Source organism: Theobroma umbraticum, unplaced genomic scaffold (genome assembly GCF_002168275.2).
Source record: "Theobroma umbraticum cultivar Fairchild unplaced genomic scaffold, ASM216827v3 scaffold_4.1, whole genome shotgun sequence".
NCBI lineage: Eukaryota > Viridiplantae > Streptophyta > Magnoliopsida > Malvales > Malvaceae > Theobroma > Theobroma umbraticum.
Window position 1 is genome coordinate 4265264 of NW_018397258.1, and position 20352 is coordinate 4285615.

The 20352-nt window shown below is 36.7% G+C and overlaps 2 protein-coding genes across 2 annotated transcripts; one reads left to right on the plus strand and one right to left on the minus strand.

Annotated features, from left to right (window-relative positions):
- The first annotated feature begins 1922 nt into the window (after window positions 1–1922).
- Window positions 1923–8343, plus strand: SPL1 (squamosa promoter binding protein-like 1). Its single transcript, XM_021423946.2, has 10 exons — window positions 1923–3321; window positions 3545–3726; window positions 4057–4553; window positions 5022–5096; window positions 5177–5284; window positions 5379–5496; window positions 5624–5765; window positions 5944–6094; window positions 6702–7337; window positions 7725–8343. The coding sequence occupies exons 1-10, from the start codon at window positions 2735–2737 to the stop codon at window positions 8172–8174; spliced, it is 2946 nt and encodes a 981-aa protein (XP_021279621.1). The 5' UTR covers window positions 1923–2734; the 3' UTR covers window positions 8175–8343.
- Window positions 8344–8469: 126 nt separating this feature from the next.
- LOC110413312 (pleiotropic drug resistance protein 3-like) lies at window positions 8470–18033 on the minus strand. Its single transcript, XM_021424074.2, is given in 23 exon segments — window positions 8470–9571; window positions 9881–10028; window positions 10269–10523; window positions 10623–10789; window positions 11732–11979; window positions 12139–12266; window positions 12473–12556; window positions 13002–13292; window positions 13710–14042; window positions 14126–14196; window positions 14330–14470; window positions 14572–14725; window positions 14817–14920; window positions 15005–15165; window positions 15260–15571; window positions 15655–15731; window positions 15733–15761; window positions 15843–16002; window positions 16201–16285; window positions 16424–16524; window positions 16945–16977; window positions 16979–17060; window positions 17825–18033. Coding segments are annotated over 23 exon segments (3492 nt in total). The 3' UTR covers window positions 8470–9452.
- Window positions 18034–20352: the final 2319 nt, after the last annotated feature.

Sequence of the window (20352 nt, forward strand, 5' to 3'; positions counted from 1 at the left end):
AGAATTAAGGTTGACGAAGATGGTAACGTTTAAAAAATTACAAAAAAGATATTTAATTAAAAAATAAAATTTTAAAAAAATTGTTTGAAATTAATTTAAATACTATTTATAGTAATATTTTAATATTAAATAGAGTAATTAACAATTAATATGATGAGTCTAATGCATTAAAAGAAAAATAATATATTTAAGAAGTATACTAGAAACATTCATTAAACGAATCTTTACTAAAAACTAGTGCTGAAAAAAAAATTCAAGAGCCCCAAACTTTACCAATACCAACAAAAATATATGCTGGTTGTAGTCAACATGCTCATGTCACAGTTTTTTGTCTGCTTCTCTCTTTTTTGCCAGCCGATATCCAAGTTGCTGATCTATAGGCCCACTTGCGTGGCAGATGGCGGATCCGGACAAGACTTCGCCTTCAGGCCCGAAGACTCACCCGCGCTTTTTATTGCGTGACCACCTGAGTTTGACCTTGTGGCTATTAAGCAAATCTCTTTCTCGATTTCGGTGAAGGTCAAAGTCAATGAAACTTGGCTTCTTGATTGGTCCGACAGTGTTTTATCCTTAACTAAAATTTTGTTCGCTCCCGGAGATTGTTGAATCCAGATGCACTGAATCACCCCCTCTTTATATAACCGACTTCTTTCTTTGTGGGGCGAAGGTGCCAAACTGCCAATTCAATAAATAATGTCTTTTCCAAGGACAAAATAGTACTTTCCCCTATATAATAGTATTAAATAAGTCATGCGTTATTTAAATAATGGGAATGTCTATTCCTCTAATCGTCTTAACATCTTTAAACACTTACATAGAGTAATACAATGAATAAGTCACAACGTATTCTATAAATTAATAATGAAAAACACATCCTATATATTATAAAAAAATACCTTACATCTTTAATTAGCATAATAGAAGCTGAAGAGCAAATTTAGAGTATTTATTTATAAAATGAAAGAGTTAATAAGAGTAAAAACGACATTACATTCTGCATTATATTTTGGTATCAAGGTTTAGGTTGTTTTCGTCCATTTATGACACACGATTTGTATTTATGATTCAAGTGACATTGTCTTGTTTTTTCACATCAATGTTTCCAAAAAAAAAAATGCTTGTTATGTAACTTTGTATATTAATGAATTCAATAATGCGAATGAATATAATATTAATATATATATATAATTATCTTATTTAATTAATTATTGTTTGGTAAATGTACGCTTGATTTCACATTTTAATAGATTTAATAACTAAGTTTAATTTCTTGTCAAGTTTTATATTTGGGTATGTCAATCTAGATAAAAATCGACTAAGTTAGCTTAATGGGTTTTGCCTTTGTTAACAATGCAACAACTTGGTTCATTGACTATTACGAACAATGAAAAAATACTAAAATTGTCAATGTGATTGGGCCCGATGGCCAATTGAGGCAATGTAGCGATGATTATAAATGCAGCACGATGATCATTGCGGGTCAAACTTTCATAACCACCAAATGGCAACATCCTTACACACAATTACACATCTCTTGTTTCTTTTTACTCAAATCTGAAAGACTAGATTACTCGAGAGAATCTAGTGATCTTACGTCGTAGTTAACCGTTAGAAACGGAGGGAGTCGGATGTTACAATGTGAGGAAGGAAAGGTTGGAAATTACAGACAAGTCAACAGAACGACGGGTTGTGATTCAGTGCTTTTCCCATCAGGTGATCTCAAATCAAAATTCTATTCTAGACTCACTGGCAGTGGAACGAGACTCTACTTTTTCGTACAGGGCCACCGCATCGATTGCCAAATTGCGCCAAGCACCAGAAAGAAGCTTGACTGAGATGGGGGACTAGGGAGAAGTTAGAAAAGAAAAGGCAAGGGTGGTGGTGGGGGTTGGGGGCATCTTTTTAATATGATTATCGGGAGCCTATGGAGCGAGACACGCGGTGTGCACATGGGCCCGCCATTTTAGTTTAATGGGTCTACTGTGTCCTTTCCTTCCTCTCTTTCTTTTTCCTTTCCTTGCCCTTTCTCCCTCACGCAGTTCATCAAACAAGTAGAAATTACAAGGGAATTTTTCCATCAATAATTTTTCATTTTTTGTGTGCCATACCACACCAAACCACTACCCAAACAACTTTCCCATAAAAACCAACAAAAAATTAAACAAACACGTTCCCATCTTCATCACCATCATCATCCATCATTCAGCATCCATCATCATCCACCATCCATCATCAGGGAAACCTTTCGCAACCCGTCTCAACTGCCGTTCACTTTCCGGCAAACACTTTCCCTACTCTTCTCGCTGCCTTTTATCTGAGCTAGTAACCGTTAAGTCTGTTAATCTTTAACTTTGACTCTTTCAGCTTGTTTAAGTTTTAATTAATTTTTAGCTTTTATGTGGATTTGTTGTTTTAAGATGTGAAAAAAAAGCTCAGTGCTTTGAATTTGAAACTCACGGAAAAATAGGCGCTTATTTTTTTGTTAAGTTGATTTGGTTTAAGGGCTATTGGGTATGTGGGTTGCTGTTAATTGGAATTATGGATGTGTTGGTGTACTGTTTTTGGACTTTTGGGGAAGAACTGAAGCTGATTAGTTGTAATAATTAGGATAGTTTTTCTTTTGGGGGTTTTGGAGCTCTGATCTGTAGCTGGGATAGGGTTAAAGTTCTAGTTTGTTGTTGTTAAATTGTCTTTTTTGAGGTTAAATTACTGGGTTTGGATCTCTTGGTTAACTATGGAGGCTAGATTTGGAAGTGAAGCTCATCATTTTTACGGTATGAATCCGGCCAATTTGCGGGCAGTAGGGAAGAGGACATTGGAGTGGGATTTGAATGACTGGAAATGGGATGGTGACCTTTTCATTGCTAGCTCGATAAATCCAGTGTCGGCTGATAGCACGGGAAGACAGTTTTTCCCACTGGGGTCTGGGAATCCTGGGAATTCGTCCAATAGTTCATCATCATGCTCTGATGAAGTGAATCTGGAAACTGAGAAAGGGAAAAGGGAATTGGAGAAGAAAAGGAGGGTTATTGTGGTTGAAGATGACAGTCCGAATGAAGAAGCAGGTAGCCTTACTTTGAAGCTTGGGGGCCAGGGTGGTCATGGTTATCCAATTAGCCAAAGGGAGGGAACTAGTGGGAAGAAGACTAAGTTGAGTGGAGGTTCTGGAAATCGTGCAGTTTGTCAGGTTGAGGACTGTGGGGCTGATCTGAGCAGTTCCAAGGATTATCATAGACGACATAAGGTTTGTGAGATGCATTCCAAGGCTAGTAAGGCACTGGTCGGAAATGTCATGCAGCGATTTTGTCAGCAGTGTAGTAGGTAAGCGTTTCAGATTTGCAGTGCTTTGCCAAATTCTGGCTTTTTAGAATTTTTCCTCATTCCTGTGTTGCTTTAATCCTTCTGTCTTGCTGACTTTTTAATGCGATGAAAGAGAGGCTAATAAAACTTTTAGAAACTTTGATAGAAGGAAATTCTTGGTAATTTTGTGTAGTTCAAGCTGAAAATTATATTGTTGGATGATATGTTGTTTGGTTTTTGTTAGGTTTCATGTCCTTCAAGAGTTTGATGAAGGTAAGAGAAGCTGTCGCAGACGGTTAGCTGGCCACAATAAAAGGAGGAGGAAAACAAATCCTGACACTGTTGTCAATGGCAATTCACTGAATGATGAGCAGACGAGTGGTTATCTTCTGTTAAGTCTTTTGAAGATACTTTCTAACATGCATTGTAAGTAACTTGATGGCTTTCATAGTACAACCAATTCTAGTGGGTATATATATGTTGGTTATAACCTTTCCTTTTTTCTCTGAACAATGGGGCTCGTTTTGCTGTTGATATTTCATATTACGCAATTATTTTCCCTAATGTTTTGGGGACATAAGGCGATATGATGGCTATGTTTATCATGTACCTTCTCTGAAATCTATATTTTAGGTGAACTTAGAAGTTAGATATATAATAGCTGGCATGATTTAGGTATAATATTTTTGCCTGGAATATTTTGTTTTTCTTTATGCATTACACAGGGTGAATGATTCTACTTTTCTTAAATTACAGCTAACAGATCTGACCAGACTAAAGATCAAGATGTGCTATCTCATCTTCTAAGGAGCCTTGCAAACCATACTGGTGAACAAGGGGGAAGAAACATGTCTGGGCTGTTGCCACAACCTCAAGATTCAGAAGCTGTTTCGGCTTTGTTTTCGAATGGCCAAGGCCCTCCTCGGCCTTTCAAGCAACACCTCACTGGAGCTGCATCAGAGATGGCAGAGAAAGGAGTAAGTTCTCGCGGTACTAGGGGCGTCGAAGTCCAAGGCAGTACAGCTGTAGCTGTCAAGATGAATAATTTTGATTTGAATGACGTATACATTGACTCAGATGATGGCACAGATGACATAGAGAGGTCACCTGTAGCTGTGAATACAGGGACTAGCTCTCTTGATTGTCCTTCGTGGATCCAACAGGACTCTCATCAGTCAAGTCCACCTCAGACCAGTGGGAATTCAGATTCAGCCTCTGCACAATCACCTTCTAGTTCCAGCGGTGATGCTCAGGTATCTCAATGTTGCATAATATGCATGATTGTATGGCATTTATCAATTAAAACTCCATGAATTACTCTTTATAGGACATTTGCTAGATTGCTTGATTTGTGGAGGAGGTTCAAATTACGCCTCAAGTTTATGCTCTAGGAGTGCTAATAGTTAGCTAGTCAAGCCTCAATCACTGAACAACTCCTCAAAGTGGTCAGAATGGACCAGGTTATGGCCTCATTGAGAATCATGTGTGGCAAAGTTTAGCATGATTATGCTATCCTCAGCTAGTGACTTCAAAGATTTCCTGACGGTGTCTAAAAAATATAACATAGGCAGAGAGTTTATCTCTTGTGTCATGACAAGCGATTACAACTGAATATTTTGATGATCCATCTTCTCTGTTGAATAATATATCTAGTGTCATAAAATTATATGTTATTCAATTTTTAACCACTGATGATGTGTTTTTGACTTTGATCGTTGCAGAGCCGTACAGATAGGATTGTGTTTAAATTATTTGGGAAAGAACCAAATGATTTTCCTAAGGTCTTGCGAGCACAGGTACTCAAAAGTTTTTGAATATGAGTATTTTGTGTTTGCTTCCTCAGAAAGTATGCTTATGTAAATGTTTGAACTTTCAGATTCTTGACTGGCTATCTCATAGTCCCACTGACATTGAGAGCTATATTAGGCCTGGTTGCATTGTTCTGACAATTTACCTTCATCAAGAAGAGGCTGCTTGGGATGAAGTAAGCTTGGTTTGCGTGAAACTATGGATTTTTATCTTCTTTGCTTTTAAATTCTATTTTCATAATTTTAATCCCCTGTCATCTTTTTTGTCAGCTTCGCTGTGATCTGAGTTTCACTTTGAGTCGGCTTCTGGATTGTTCAGATGACACTTTCTGGAGGAGTGGATGGATTTATATAAGAGTGCAAGATCAGATAGCATTCATTTATAATGGTCTGTTTGGTCTTTTATCTTTATCTTTAATGGTACTTATTTAATTGCTATGACCAAATAATTGGCAAGCAAGAGCACTTTTATACGCAGGATTGAATATTCTGACCAGTTTATTTTTATGCTGCAGGTCAGGTTGTTGTGGATACATCTTTACCTCTCAGAAGCAACCATTATAGCCAAATTACAAGTGTCAAACCAATTGCAATATCTGCAACTGAGAGAGTTCAATTTTCAGTTAAAGGTATCAATCTGTCTCGGCCAGCCACAAGGTATTTTTCACTCTTTTCTTGCAGTCAATCTTTCTTGTGTCATTTTAACCCTCAAGGGCTTGAATTGGTCCTTAAGAGTGCATATGAAATTAGATTTAATTTAGTGTATTTTATGTTTTGAATTGGATTTCTATGGTTACTCTAGAGCCTTTTTATATTCTTGGATTTCCTATCCCAGGTTGCTTTGTGCTGTAGAAGGGAAGTATCTGTTACAGGAAACTACTAATGAGTTGATGGATGGAAATGACGATTACAAGGAGCAAGATGAGCTTCAGTGTGTTAACTTTTCTTGCTCTATCCCTACTGTGACTGGAAGAGGATTCATTGAGGTGGTCATTTCTTCTACTACTTATTACAGAGCTCCTCCTCCTCCCTTGCTGTTATGTTTGACACAGATTATATGTGAATAGTAAAGTTCCTTTGACGTATTGTAGTGAGAGGTTACAATGTAGATTGTTGCTAATTGGTGTAGTGTAAATACATCCCGGTTGGTATCAACTTTATCACTTCATTGAGGTTATCTGTTGTAATTTTCCCTCACATGAAATTCCATCTTACTTTGGGGGACTGCCATGGGTGGGGGTGGGGGGAGGAGCGACCTAGGATAATGAGTGTGAGACAAATGGCGTGAATTTTGATGCTTAGCTGCTTCCACAACTTTTATAAATTTATGGCTGCTCTAGTATAATTGTATTTATGGTGAAACTGTAGAGAAAGATGTAGAAGCTTGACTCTTTCTGGTTTTCCTCTTGCACTGTAATCTCCAGTCACCATACTCTTTTCATGGAGTGGGAAAAAATATAGAATCTACTGTAATTTCTGTCTTTGCTTCCGTTTCTTTTTCTAAATGCATGTGATAAAAGATGCATATTATATAATTTATTCTGAGTATGCCTTTCATTTCGCTGAAGTTAGCATTTCCTTGATATTCTCCAGATTGAAGATCATGGTTTCAGTAGCAGTTTCTTCCCTTTCATAGTGGCTGAGGAAGATGTTTGTTCAGAGATCCGTATGCTTGAGAGTGTGCTGGAGATTTCTGACACTGATGCAGATGTTGGCGAAACTGGAAAATTGGAAGCCAAACATCAAGCCATGGACTTCATTCATGAAGTTGGTTGGCTTCTTCATAGATGCCAATCGAAGTCTAGATTGGGGCACGTGGATCCCAACCCAGAACCCTTTCCTTTAAGGCGGTTCAAGTGGCTGATGGAATTCTCAATGGACCGTGAATGGTGTGCTGTAGTGAAGAAACTCTTAAATATTCTTCTTAATGGAGTAGTGGGTTCAGGGGAGCACCCTTCCCTTAACCTTGCATTAACAGAGATGGGTCTTCTTCACAGAGCTGTTCGGAAAAATTGTAGACCTCTAGTGGAGCTCCTTTTAAGATTTGTCCCTGAGAAAGCTTCAGATAAATTAGGATTTGAAAACGAGACATTAACTGGTGTCGTTCATAAAAGCTTCATGTTTAGACCTGATGTTCTAGGCCCTGCAGGTTTGACTCCTCTTCACATTGCGGCTGGTAAAGATGGTTCTGAGGACGTGCTGGATGCATTGACTGATGATCCTGGAAAGGTAATCCCTTGTCTTAATAATTTATTTCTGAGCATGACAGGAAGGGATCTATAGGAATTTTATTCCCATTATCTAGCATGAATTTTGATGATCTTCCCTGTATCTCATTCAATCTGGAATCTGTCTGCCATGGTCTATTCTAAGGTTGGATTGTAAAGTGCAAAATGCCCACCATGAAAACAATTGCTTGATTCAAAATTGCTAGGGGTACAATTTTGTGATAAACCAAACACACTTCCACAAGAATTTGAACATGGGCTCTTTGCTCTGAAATGTCCTCTGAAGCTAAGACTGAAAGTGGTTAACCGATAAGTCTGAGCACAGTTCTATTTTTTTCTTTTTTGGGTTAAATTTCTTTTGAAAAACAATCGTGTATTCTCAATTCAGGTTGGCATTGATGCTTGGAAGAGTGCTCGAGACAGCACTGGCTCTACACCAGAAGATTATGCTCGCTTACGTGGCCACTACTCATACATCCACCTGGTACAGAAGAAAATTAATAAGAGAACAGCTTCTGGGCATGTGGTGGTTGACATTCCTCGTGCCCTCTCAGAGTGCAGCATGAACCAGAAGCAGAATAATGAGTCAACCTCCAGCTTTGAGATTGGCCAGCTTGAATTGAGATCCATGCAACGGCATTGCAAGCTTTGTGATCAGAAGCTGGCTTATGGCTGTGGAACAACCAGCAGGTCATTGGTTTACAGGCCTGCAATGCTCTCCATGGTAGCCATTGCTGCAGTCTGCGTCTGTGTTGCTCTACTATTTAAGAGCTGCCCTGAAGTTCTTTACGTATTCCGACCCTTCAGGTGGGAATTGTTGGACTACGGAACAAGCTGAAGTCCAGTAACTCCCAAAATCCGTCACATATAATAGGTGGTTTGTATTTGTATCCGTTTATAATAGACTGTAAAGTTGGGATCGGTGTACAACACCAGAGTTTGGACTCAGTTTTCTTATGCAGTAATATTATTGACATATATATATATATATATTTATTTGTTGTTCAGTTATAGATGTAATGTTATCTGGGTATTAACATAATAAGATATGCATAGGTCTCTCTCTGGGGTCTGAGGTTCCTGACTTTGACATTTGACAGCGGGAGAGTTAGCATTGTAACCATTATTTTATGTCGTTACAATAATGAAAGTCTGTGTTGCTGCAGCACAAGGAACTCCTGCTGGAGGATGATTAATATACCCCCACCCCAACGCCGGCGGCCCCCCTCTTTTTCTTATTATTTCTCCTTATTATGACTGATTTTTTGATCTTTTCAAGGATATCAAGTTCCCATGATAATTGTTTGTCCTAAAGTGTTCCTTAACCAACCAACAATGTCGTTTTATTGTGTTTTCCTCAGGTAAAAACCAAGAAGGATTTCAACACTTACTGGTTACTTACAGTAAATGCAATGGATCCTTTTTCGTTTTTAGACAGGTTGGGGTGCTTAGTTTTACCAACGGTCGGCATTTTTCTCTTGTGAGTGGCTTGGTAATTGTGTACAAAATAACCAAAGTACATTAAGAAGAAACCGACGGCTAGAGTCCCCCCGAATGTCCGCTCGAAGTTCTAACATGTCTGGAGAAAACTCTCATCTTCCTCGACAAATGCAGCAGAGCTACTTTGTGAAGTATGACCCACTGATTGCCCAAGCAATAATTCACGTGAAGACAAAGGCTCTTCTCCTGTGAGCACTTTTCCACTCCTTTTCTTTATACTTTTTCCCTTACATTACAAAAAAATAATTCGGGCCTTTTAACAGTTCGCTTGATGCCAAATTGGCAATGCCCCGACGATTGATTAAACATGTTTCAGTGGCATAATGTTCGGTTTTCTAGGTGGCTTTCTGGTTCTTAGGACAAATTTTAAGTGAAAACCAGTGGATAAACTCTACCTAAAGCAGAATAGGATGACTCTGACACTGACTGACAAGTGCTCAATGGCAGAAACTGTCTTTGTTAGACTAACAGTTGGTATCTATATATAGACGATAGAATTGTTTGATATGGTTACAGGACCTGATTGTAGGGATATATACACAATCAATTGGCAAAATAAATTTACATTTTACAGAAACTTGCCTGAGAGGTTAGAAATTCAAACAGAAGCAGGTTTTTATCTGCTTTGAAAGTTTAGTTTCGCTATACCATATGTAAAAACAGATGCAAATACAAGTGGAAAAGCAAGTAATGCTATTGCTATGATGGGTAAATCTTGGTGTTTATACCCATACTTTTTTTTTTTTGAAAGTTAAATATAGATTGACTTCATATCAAAAGGATTGATCCCAATTACACAAAAAGAGAAGGAACCTGACCAAGAATCTGCCTAGGATCCAACTCGATGGCTGGCTTACAAAAATTGGCCAGCAGTGACTTAATCTGTACAAAGTTATTGACAAGCAGCTGTACATAAAACACAGCAAGAGGCCGCAATCAGCTCTGAACAAAAGAAACATGGGAAAAGAAGAAGAGGAAACATAACCGTTGAAAATGTTTCTTCCTCTTGCAAATCAGTCAAAGTCATTCCCTTTGACTGATACTGGCTGTCCAAGAAGGCGTTGAGTGCTTTTTCCTCTCCGAATGCTATGATTTCATCCTTTATATCTCCATATTGTGAAGTCAGGAGACCTTTCAGGGACCACGAAGTTGGGCAAATCCAGTAGCCCCAAACCCACCATTTAGGAAATTTCTGCAAGTTAAAAGGTAGCATATATGAGTTTCTTTAGATATATCTGTAAAAACGAATGAACTATTGATGGTTTCTGAAATGCAAATGAAGCACCAATTTAGTTTATGAAGTGTTTAAGCTGAATCATGTGCTCCTTATCATTATTCTAATCATCCTGCAATTTATAGGTCTCTAGTTGATGAATTTTATTGGAAATTGTAATTGAGTTTGGCTCAGCAAGTCATGAGAGCATTGGCTTACCGGTCCTGGTATGAGGTACCCTGAGAACAAGCTCAGCAACGTGTAACAGAGGCTTGCAAATATTGTAGCCCCTTGATACGTTGGCGTCAATGAAACTAGCATCATGCCTAAATATTTGTAGTAAAGCAGTGTACAAAACATGGTGTTGAAGTACCAAAATACTTTGTAAGCTGATCCATAGAAGTTTACAGCTGGATAGGTGATTGTCAGGAATAATACTGCTTCAAGAAAGATATATGGAATCTCGATAATCACCTGCAAATATGAAGGAGCAAATTTTTACTAAGATATATGACCTTCAAGATCTCATATTAACCCTTGTAAATGCTTCAAAGGCTTTATAAATTGTTGGACCTGTGCCAATGAATATGCCCATGAGGAGTACATCCTGGCGAATCTTTCACGGTAGAAGATTGTCCGTTGAGTAGCTATGAATGGAAGAACAGATGAACAATTGCTTATTCCAGTGAATATCATGAAAACGTACATTGATCCCATTATGTTGAAAAAATCCTGTTCATCTTGTCTATAGAAAGGGGAATAGAATGTCAGCACGTCATTTGGTAAGTTTATAATCTAATATACTTCAAGCAATTTAGTTTTGTAGTTTTAAATGTAGTTTCTCAATACATGTGATTTTAGTTTGGAGTAAAATTCATATAAAATCAGATTCTTTCTCTTTCCACCAAGCAGCTTTCTTTTAATCGAGTTAGGAGATTTAACTATGTGATATGGTATTCAATGCATTCTTTTGGGACATGAGTTGTTAGGGTATGCTAAATGACACTTACTAATTATCTTGATATGATGAGTCATGACTTAATCCCATTGCTTAATTTTATTGCTAATCTGTTATATTCTAGTTTGTACGTCCTTACTGCCTTCTCTTACTCTTGCCTCCTCAATCTTCTTTAAATTGAAGCATGAGGAGACATTAGCACTACTTTTTCCTTTCCTCTTTCAGCATTGTATTCTATCCTTGTAAAATAAAGCCACCGATTTTAATAGGAAAGTTGATGTCCACTGCAAAATGGTTCAAGAAGAAGATATGTTCTAGTGAATGTTTTTGAAATAATAAGTATAATGCTTTCCTTATCAAAGGAGAATACATTCTTGGGCATGTATATATAGATGTAGTTAGATTGGTAGAATGCTTGGGAGTAGTTAGACTGACAAAATGATACAATAAAATTTCTTTTTGGGTTCAAAAATTTTATTTAGTTAGACAAGGCAAAGATGTGCAAATTTATGTAGTCCTATGAGAATATCCTACAACCATATTTCTTAGGAGCTTCTCAATGATCAACTTATTTTGTAAAGATACATTTTATGTTAATTCTATAACATAACTCTTGGTGAAGATTCATAAATGAGTGTTTCCTAGCTTAGCTATGTGATCATGGTGTTTATATGATTGGCAATAATAGTAAACAGAAAAAAAAGAGGGGTCGAAAGCAGCTTACCAGTTCTGTCGCAGCTTACCAGTTGTCCTTTCTGCCAAAGTAATGCTCCATATAACCAAGAAGATAAAATAGTAAATGCCAAGCGTACTAAATTGTATTTGGGACTTCTCCAATAGGACAAGTGTTCTTTCCAAAGATATGCTTTGACTTGCTCCCATCCATTTTGTGGAAAGGGTGTAGAAAAATGTAGTTGCTCTGAACCCTGTGCTGGAAGGCTTAGGCCTTTGACTATTTCTTTGTTTCTCCTACAGATAAAGGAACGTGTATCATTTGTAATGATAAACAAAAGTTAGGCACCAGAAACCTTATTTGATAAGGCTTTGTTATCTAAAAATAACCCTGGTTAGTGGTGAAACCTAGACATCTAAATAGTTTTTTGAACTCATTTGGAATAATGAACTTCCTGGTAGAGATGAGATTCTTTGTAGAAATGGGCAAAGTCTATTCCAAGTTGCGCCTCTACAGGAGTAGTGGCTTCTAACATCCACGTTGCTGGGTTATGGTTTTCTTTAATTTTTGGTACTCTAGGTATACCCTGCCAGAAGGGTGTCAAATGTTGTCATGAGCAATGGATGAGTTAAAGAAAGTTGCTACAGAAAGGCCATTATATTTACTCAGGTGCTATTCCTTCATTGTAATATCATTTTCATGACTAGCATGGCAACAATCGTATAGCAAGAAAGCATGTAGACATGTAATGCAAAATAAACTTTACATAGTGATATTCTTTGTCAGGATTACCTCAAAGTATTGAATAAGCCTACTCGAATGCTGACCCAGTTCCCCAGAATATATCATTTGTCCTCCTCTTTTCATTAAAATGAGCTGTAAGGATATACACATGTTATGTAAAGTTAAATATAGCACCCAATAACATTTGCTTAGGTCTGAATGCTTCCATCCTAATAAGTTAGCATATTTTCTCCACTTCTAGTAATTTCATAAAGTAGAAGCAAGATGAAAATTAACTTGCATCTAATTAACAAACTTTTGGTGAGAGTTTTTCTAGTAATGTAATAATTGGCCCAACCGTTGGATTTTTCATGTTCTTTAGCTTATGAGGATCCAAACGTAATAGGAGTAAGCTTTGACAGCCTTTCTTTTGTGTTTATGGTCTTTCTGCCTGATTAAATCATGTCCAATAACATATAATAGTACATATAAAATATTTAAAATGTGGAAAAAATCAGAATAATTCTTTTGAAAGACTAAGTTTTAATTTTTATTAGAAGAAATAGTTATTATGTATGTGAATCTGCCGGTTAATTACCTTGTCAAATGCTTCAAATATGTCAATACTTGGCTGATGAATGGTGCATACAATTGTCCTGTTTGTGTTAACAATATTCTTCATAACCCGCATGACAATTGCAGCTGCTCTGGCATCTAAACCAGAGGTGGGCTCATCCATAAATATTATGGATGGATTAGAAACAAGTTCTACTGCTATAGTTAGCCGTTTACGCTGCTGTGGTGATATTCCACTTACAAGAGGGATGCCAACTAAAGCATCCTTGATATCATCCAGTTCAATCATTTGAAGAACCTCTGCTACAAATTCCTGTTAGATAGGTAAGTTGAGTTAAACATTTTGAAGCAGTTTATTTTCATAATCATGACATAATTCTAGCATGTATGCAAGTCCTAGGGACATTTTAAGCCAGTATGACACCTTTCTGGGTGATGACTCGCTATTATGGATTAATTTTTTACACATTCTTTTTGCTTCATCAAATGAGAATACTGTCTTATCAGTCAAAAAAGTCACGTGTATGACTATATCTCAGTTTATATATACATTTTCCAGTTCAATGCTATAGTCTAAGAGCACTGCTTCAATGGTCAACAGATCCTTTCTATATATAAAGGTGATGCAGTGGGTAGGGACAGGTCTTGAGTTTTGGATCTTTGCTTAGCAATTGTATGCTATTTAATGATTAACCTATGCAAAACTGAATAAAGTTTGAACATGTCTTACCGATCTTTTATGCTCATCAATCTCAGCTGGTAGACGTAACCAAGCTGAGTACCTCACTGATTCCTCTACTGTAATCAGTGGAGAATGGATGTCAGTTTGCTCACAATAAGCTTATATTATAGCATATGTCTCCTGGGCTTTGGGGTACCCTCCAATTCTCATCTCCCCTTCAATATGACCTCCAGTTTTTCTCCCTGAAAGTACATCCATTAGTGTTGTTTTCCCAGCTCCACTAACACCCATCAAAGCTGTAAGAATTCCAGACCTAAATGCACCATTTATATCTTGAAGAAGCTGCAGTCTTTTTTGTGGAAACCCTTTTTCTCTCAGTTTCTGGAAATGCATAGAAGATGTTTGAAAATATTGTAGTTATATTTAGAAATTGTGGGAAATGTCTTGAGGAATAACATAGTTACCTTAGGAGTATCAACAAAGTATTGCACGTTCTCAAATGATATCGTTATGGGCTCAAAAGGTAAAACCATCCCTGTAATAAAGGAATGTGATTGTTGTATTACAGTACAGAAAAATTACATACTAACCTATATTGTTTGTTTATAGTATATGACATCTGGCAAATGCTCTGATGATATTATGTGCTACACAGAAGAGCTTCTCACCCATAGTTTTTGTTTCTGGCACAGCTTTTAGAGAGTCAACACTAGGCAATTCTTTTTCCTGAACTCTGTCAGTCAAATCCTCTTTTCCCTTTAGATAGGAAAATCTTTCATGAGAAATAATAGCCCGAGAACTCCCTGGAGCTGCATCAGCATAGACAGGTTAGTACTTATAAATTTGATTTCCTTTATGCCTGTTTTTGTATCATTCTTTTCTTGTATGTGCATGTTAGTGTAAAGCTTACACTTTAAAAGGCTCAATGCGAAGGTGAATCCAATGTTAAAAATCATCCAGAATCCCATTAATGCTCCTATTGATATCCAATAATAGTAGTCTCTGAAGTTTAATCCGCGTTTACTTAGAACTTGCTGTCCTAAGGTGGCATTTGAAGTTGAAACCTGTGGTGAACAATGACCAGAAAACATGGAGTGTAAGTAGAGATATGCTGATCTGCATTTGACCAACAGATATAAGTAGTTTTTCTTTCACCTTTTGCCACCTTGGAGCCAGAAATTCATTTACTGCAATACCTATTTCAGAATATGCAAGTGGTGAAAGCCAAAATCCCCATTCTACCCAAGCTGGTAGTAAAGCTGCAGTGAGGAAAGGTTTGAAATATTAATACGAGTACTTTTGTATCTTTAGAATTTCTTCATATAAGTAATGAATGGCCTTATGTCTTGGAATTATGAAGCCACCGAATAAAAATGTCACCAATAATGTAAAAAGACCAAAATTTGCTGCAAAAGATGGATCCCTAACAACTGAAGCAATTAAATGGAATAGTGATACTGCCACTTGATGCACAAGGAAAAGGAGGAGGAGTTGACGGAAGAACCTGATAATAGTACTTGGCTTAGAAGATGACATTCATTACATATTTATCTACTTTAACATATTTTTCAAAGAAAATTCTGTTTAACAGAACAAACCTTTCTGGTTCAGGACTGTAACCAATCACATTGTACATAACAGCTGTCCACAGAAAAGCATCTAGCAATGAAAATGGAATCTTTAGAATAGCAGCTGGAATGGAATAAGCCCATGCTGGGTAGAAGTAGAAATCTCTTTGCTTATAGAAAACGGAAAGTCTGGAAACAGTTATTGCCAACTCTGCAATTTCATTGCACATAAGTCTTATGACAGCATAAAACAGGGAACCCAGGTAATAGCTTGCATGGACTATGTCAAGTTTCATTCGAGTGCAAATAAAAATTGTCATGATAGCTATTATGACTATAATCCTTCAATAGAAATTGCCTGTTAAAGCAGATTATAGTCAGAAATGGCTCCAAAGGAACAGTATCAGGCCCTGCAAAGTGGTAACCGGATAACTATTTCTTGTGAATTGATTACCTTCATGTATGTGTCTATATCTGGTTCTGGGACAATGCCAGATTGCTTTCTCCCTTCGACTGACTTCTTTTAACATATCTTCGTTGGTAGAAAACTTTGAAGATCAGTTTATTATTGCAAAGGTATGATTGTTGGTACAAGATGCAAAGTGATATCTACCTGCTCTGCTTCCAATGCCCTGGCAACGAGCTGTGAAGTCAAGTATTTCTCTTACAGTCATTTCAGCAATGTGTAGGTCATATTGACTTATGTAAGCAGATGTTTTCTGAGGGACAAACTCTGTGAACTTGTAACCATTGTAAGATATTTCTCCTGTGACCTGAAATAAAAATTATTCTCCAAGATTGATTGTTGTTCAATCCACAAATTTATGTTATTATTTTAAAACTTATGAGATATCATTTGGTTGTAGTTTTCTAATCTATCATTAAAATTTTTCCTTTTATTGCTGATGTTAACTGATGCTGATTATTCACATTGCTACTCCCATGAGGGTTTTGATGGACAGGTACAAAACCTTGAGAGATGGGTTAAGCTTCCCTGCAAGTGCCTGCAACAAAGTGGTCTTTCCACAGCCTGGAGGGCCAAACAATAGAGTCATCCTGCATAAAAGTGAGTTTATGACAGCATATCGATTACTGTGTTGGTACTATTGTTCTCCAAAAAAGGTGCCGTAAACTCATTGGCCTAATCATGCACAGATGACATGAATGTGTATAAGTCAATATCCCGGGTGAAACCTAGAGGGCTTGATGATGCCGCTGACATCTTTGAGAATTTTTATCTTGTATGATTGGGACTTGCATCTGCTAACATTTGTCAAAGCCTGTTCATCATAAATCTCCTTCGTTACTGGATGACATTAAGCTGTCATGTGTTTGAAACATATTTACGGCCAGCTTGTTGTGAACAAGTAAGAGGCCATTCATGAAGGTCAAACCAATATATTGCTATTTTCAATGTAATGAAAGTGAAGTGCTTTTAGTCAAAAAGAAAAGATTATTCCAGTTGTTAACTTTCTAAGGCAAAGACTTTCCCTGTGTTTTAGCATAGGTAAACAATCCCATCATGATTTGGGTAAGGAAGCAATATTTTCTTTTAGTAGGTAAGCGATTAAGATATAGAAAATTCAGTGTTTTGGAAACATAATCTATCAATTTGGATTAATGAAAATTACTTCTTCTTCAAAATTATTTTCAGTGCCAAACACAGAAGTTGTGGGACAAGTTGCAAAGAAGTGATTAAAACTTATAGAGAGTGCACTGCAGATGGTGTTCCAAAGAGTAGGGAGGGGGCCTTCCATGAACGACTTCACATTCTGCTTCCACTGACGAATTCTGGAATCTCACTTCCATAGTTGGCAATTCCAACCCCACTCTAATCACAAAATGTCACTTTCAGTTGGTAGTCATGTTTCCCATAGAATAATTTCTTTGGATGATTTGTGCATAAATCAATTGCGCATTGATATATAGATAGTTAGAGACATCATGCATGCATGAGCATCGATCATGCTTATATAGTTTTGCTTCAGTCAGCATTAATTAAATACGAGTCCGACGTTTTAACTTTTATCACTTGTTGAACGAAGGATCAAAGCTTAAAAGATCTCCTTTTTTGTTTGAATGCAAGTCTTATTGCAAACGTTGGTAAAATTTTGTTAACTATTGAACTTTACTACTTTGTGTAGCTATTTCGGGTTTAAATACATATTTTCAAAAGTAAAATATATTGATGTTTAATTTTTGATCATAATATTTAAATATAAAATATCTAATATACTTTTACACCAATCGATCATCCACGATTGTATTTGGCCTCTCTCCAAGAGATGCGAGATCTAAGAGAGATGCATATAGTAGAGCATCCTAGATCTTGCGCTTCGTCAAATTCGATCATTGTGGCTGGCCAAAAAATGATTTTTTTAATAAAAGATAAAAAATTCTAAAAATAAAAAATTATAATTTATATAATAGTAATTTATATGTTTAAGAAAAATATTTTTAGAAATGAATTGTTTATTTTAAATAGTAATAAATTAATTATAACCAAAAGTTAAAGGGTGAGTGTTATTTACTTAATTTTCAATGCTTATGCATGCGTGAGTAATGAAGACATACAAGATGCGTCAAGGTTCTTGCTTGTCTATTCTTTCTTTCAGTTTCTTCAAAAGGCGGAGGTTATCGTCCTCGATTTTGGTAATCAGTTTCTCGACGAAAACGTGGTGTTCTAAAGCTCCAAGCTCCATAACATTGATCACCTTCCTGCCATCCTTATCTTCTTTGCCGTTATTTAAAAGCTTGTGATCGAACAGTTTACAGATGTCTGTGGTCACCTTGTTGGCTGTCATTGACGCGATCACCCTTAAAGCAGCAAATTCAACCTTACTACTTAGGGCATCTACTGCACGATTCGATTTCCCAACTTTATGCTCGAGGGAAAAATCAAACTCGACTAGAAATTCTTGCCATTTTGCTTGCTTAGCGGTAAGTTTTGGTTGTGTGAATAAGTGACTCACAACTGTATTGTCAGTCTTAACCACAAATTGTGATCCTAGCAAATAATGTGGCCAACCCCCGTGGACAATGGATCACTGCAAGTAACTCTTTCTCTTGTGCCGTGTATCTCCTTTCAACTAAGGAGTGGAAGAAAAACATTGAGATTGCTAGAACTTATTTAGGGAAAGCCTCCAGCTGGATGAAGGAGAGGGCATATAAAGGTCAAAGGGAGCAACATTTCAAGATGGGAGACCTAGTGTTGGTGAAGGTGGTACTTGAACAACTTCGATTCCTAAGGAAGAGAGATCGAAGATTAGTGAGGAAGTATGAAGGTCCAATCCCGGTGATAGCCAAGGTAAGAGGACTTTCTATAGGATTGATCCATCCAAGTGGATGAAGGAACACCCCGTGTTTCATGTTAGCAATCTAAAGCCATTCTATGCAGATCCAATAGATACAAGTAGACGTCAAGCTACTAGAGCCACCATCAGCACCAAGCCACCATCACAGCGCCAAGTGGAGGAGATTTTGGCAAAAAGGACGACTACCATCAACCGACGACCGACACAGGAGTATCTGGTGAAATGGGCAGATCTGGGGCTAGATGAGATCACTTGGGAGAAAGAAACCAACCTCTACGCCTTCCAACAAAAGATTGAAGAGTTTCAAGCTAACCAATCAACAAAGATATTGACAGATTGAGTGGGGGAAGATGTCATGAGCCAACCTTGTATGAGATGATGATAGCTTAGGATTGTTTAGGAGATTAAGTCTTTTTATACCTGTAAGGGAAGTGTCTCACTTTCGAACAATGTAATGTCTCGTGGTGATACCTCCACAAAAACTTATTTTAAGGATTGTAATGTATATTGTTAGGATTCTTGTAAAATTTTGTAAACTCTTTATAGGGGGTGAGCAGTTAGCGGATTGTTGGATTGTCTCACTAGTAAAAGTATGTTTGTAGCGATTCATCTAGAGCTGACTCTATGGCATGACGATGACATATCTTGGACTTTTTGTAATCAATTTCATATTAATAAAATATTTTTCCTTTTGATGACTAAGTGGTTGCATATATGACATTCGATATGCCTTTTTATTCTGATACGGGTTCTTTTAGTCTAATTTGTTGTTATTATTAATGTTGAAACAGATACAATTGAGTATTGACTGACTTGTGTGGAAGCGTCCACTCAAATGCTACACGGACTATCGCATACTTAGACGAAGGAGCATAGTTTGTGCCAGTTTTATTTTTTTATAGATATCTTTAATTTTAATATTTGAAATCATATATAAACTCGAAACAGATTTGTTGTGCTTTGGTTTATTAAATGATTAAAGATGACATGAATATCTTTTATCTTAATTTTAATCAAAATTAAAATTTATATAATACTAAACAACTTATCAATCAATTTTAATATAATTTTAAAAATTATTATTTTTCATAATAGCTTCATATTAGCTTTTAAATTAAAAAAAAGTTAGGCAAAAACAGGTTCAAAGTAATAATATAAAATTTATTGGCAAATTAAAAGAAAGTAGGTGCTCAACCTAACTAGCTATTTCATTAACTAATTAACCAATACTTAATTAGGGGCGTGATAGCATTAGCATCTCATTAGTTGTTACATCAGCAGCACCCATTAAACAGAGATTAAAAATGGGGTTTATCATCTAGGTAAGCCCCTATCCCTTGCATGGAAAAAAAAATAACATTGGCAGTTGGGTTTGGTTGAGTTTTTCTTGGAGTACATAGAAACAACACGCCGGCAAAATATGGATGCATGAGGAAGGAGAATGGAATTCATTTTTTGTTATAGAAATAGCCGGCTGGTGATAATCCATTGAACATCCATAGAATTGATCAGCAGGTTCTTGCTGTCACCAAAATTAAAGAATACCCCAAGAATTAATAATTAAGTTCATGACTTATGTTTTTCGTGGGAGATATGACTTCTTCCAGTTCATGTGACCAGAGTTGTTATAAAACTAAGTAATTAAGGCAGAAAATCTTTTCCATATCTTGTCATTTTGTCGATACCAAGAACACTTCTAGACTGCAACTTTTTCTTTTTTCTTGTTAAATAACCAGTACTTTGTTCAACTTTTTATATTAATTAATGAATGAAATTCATGCATGCCCTGCCTGCAATACAAATCTTCTC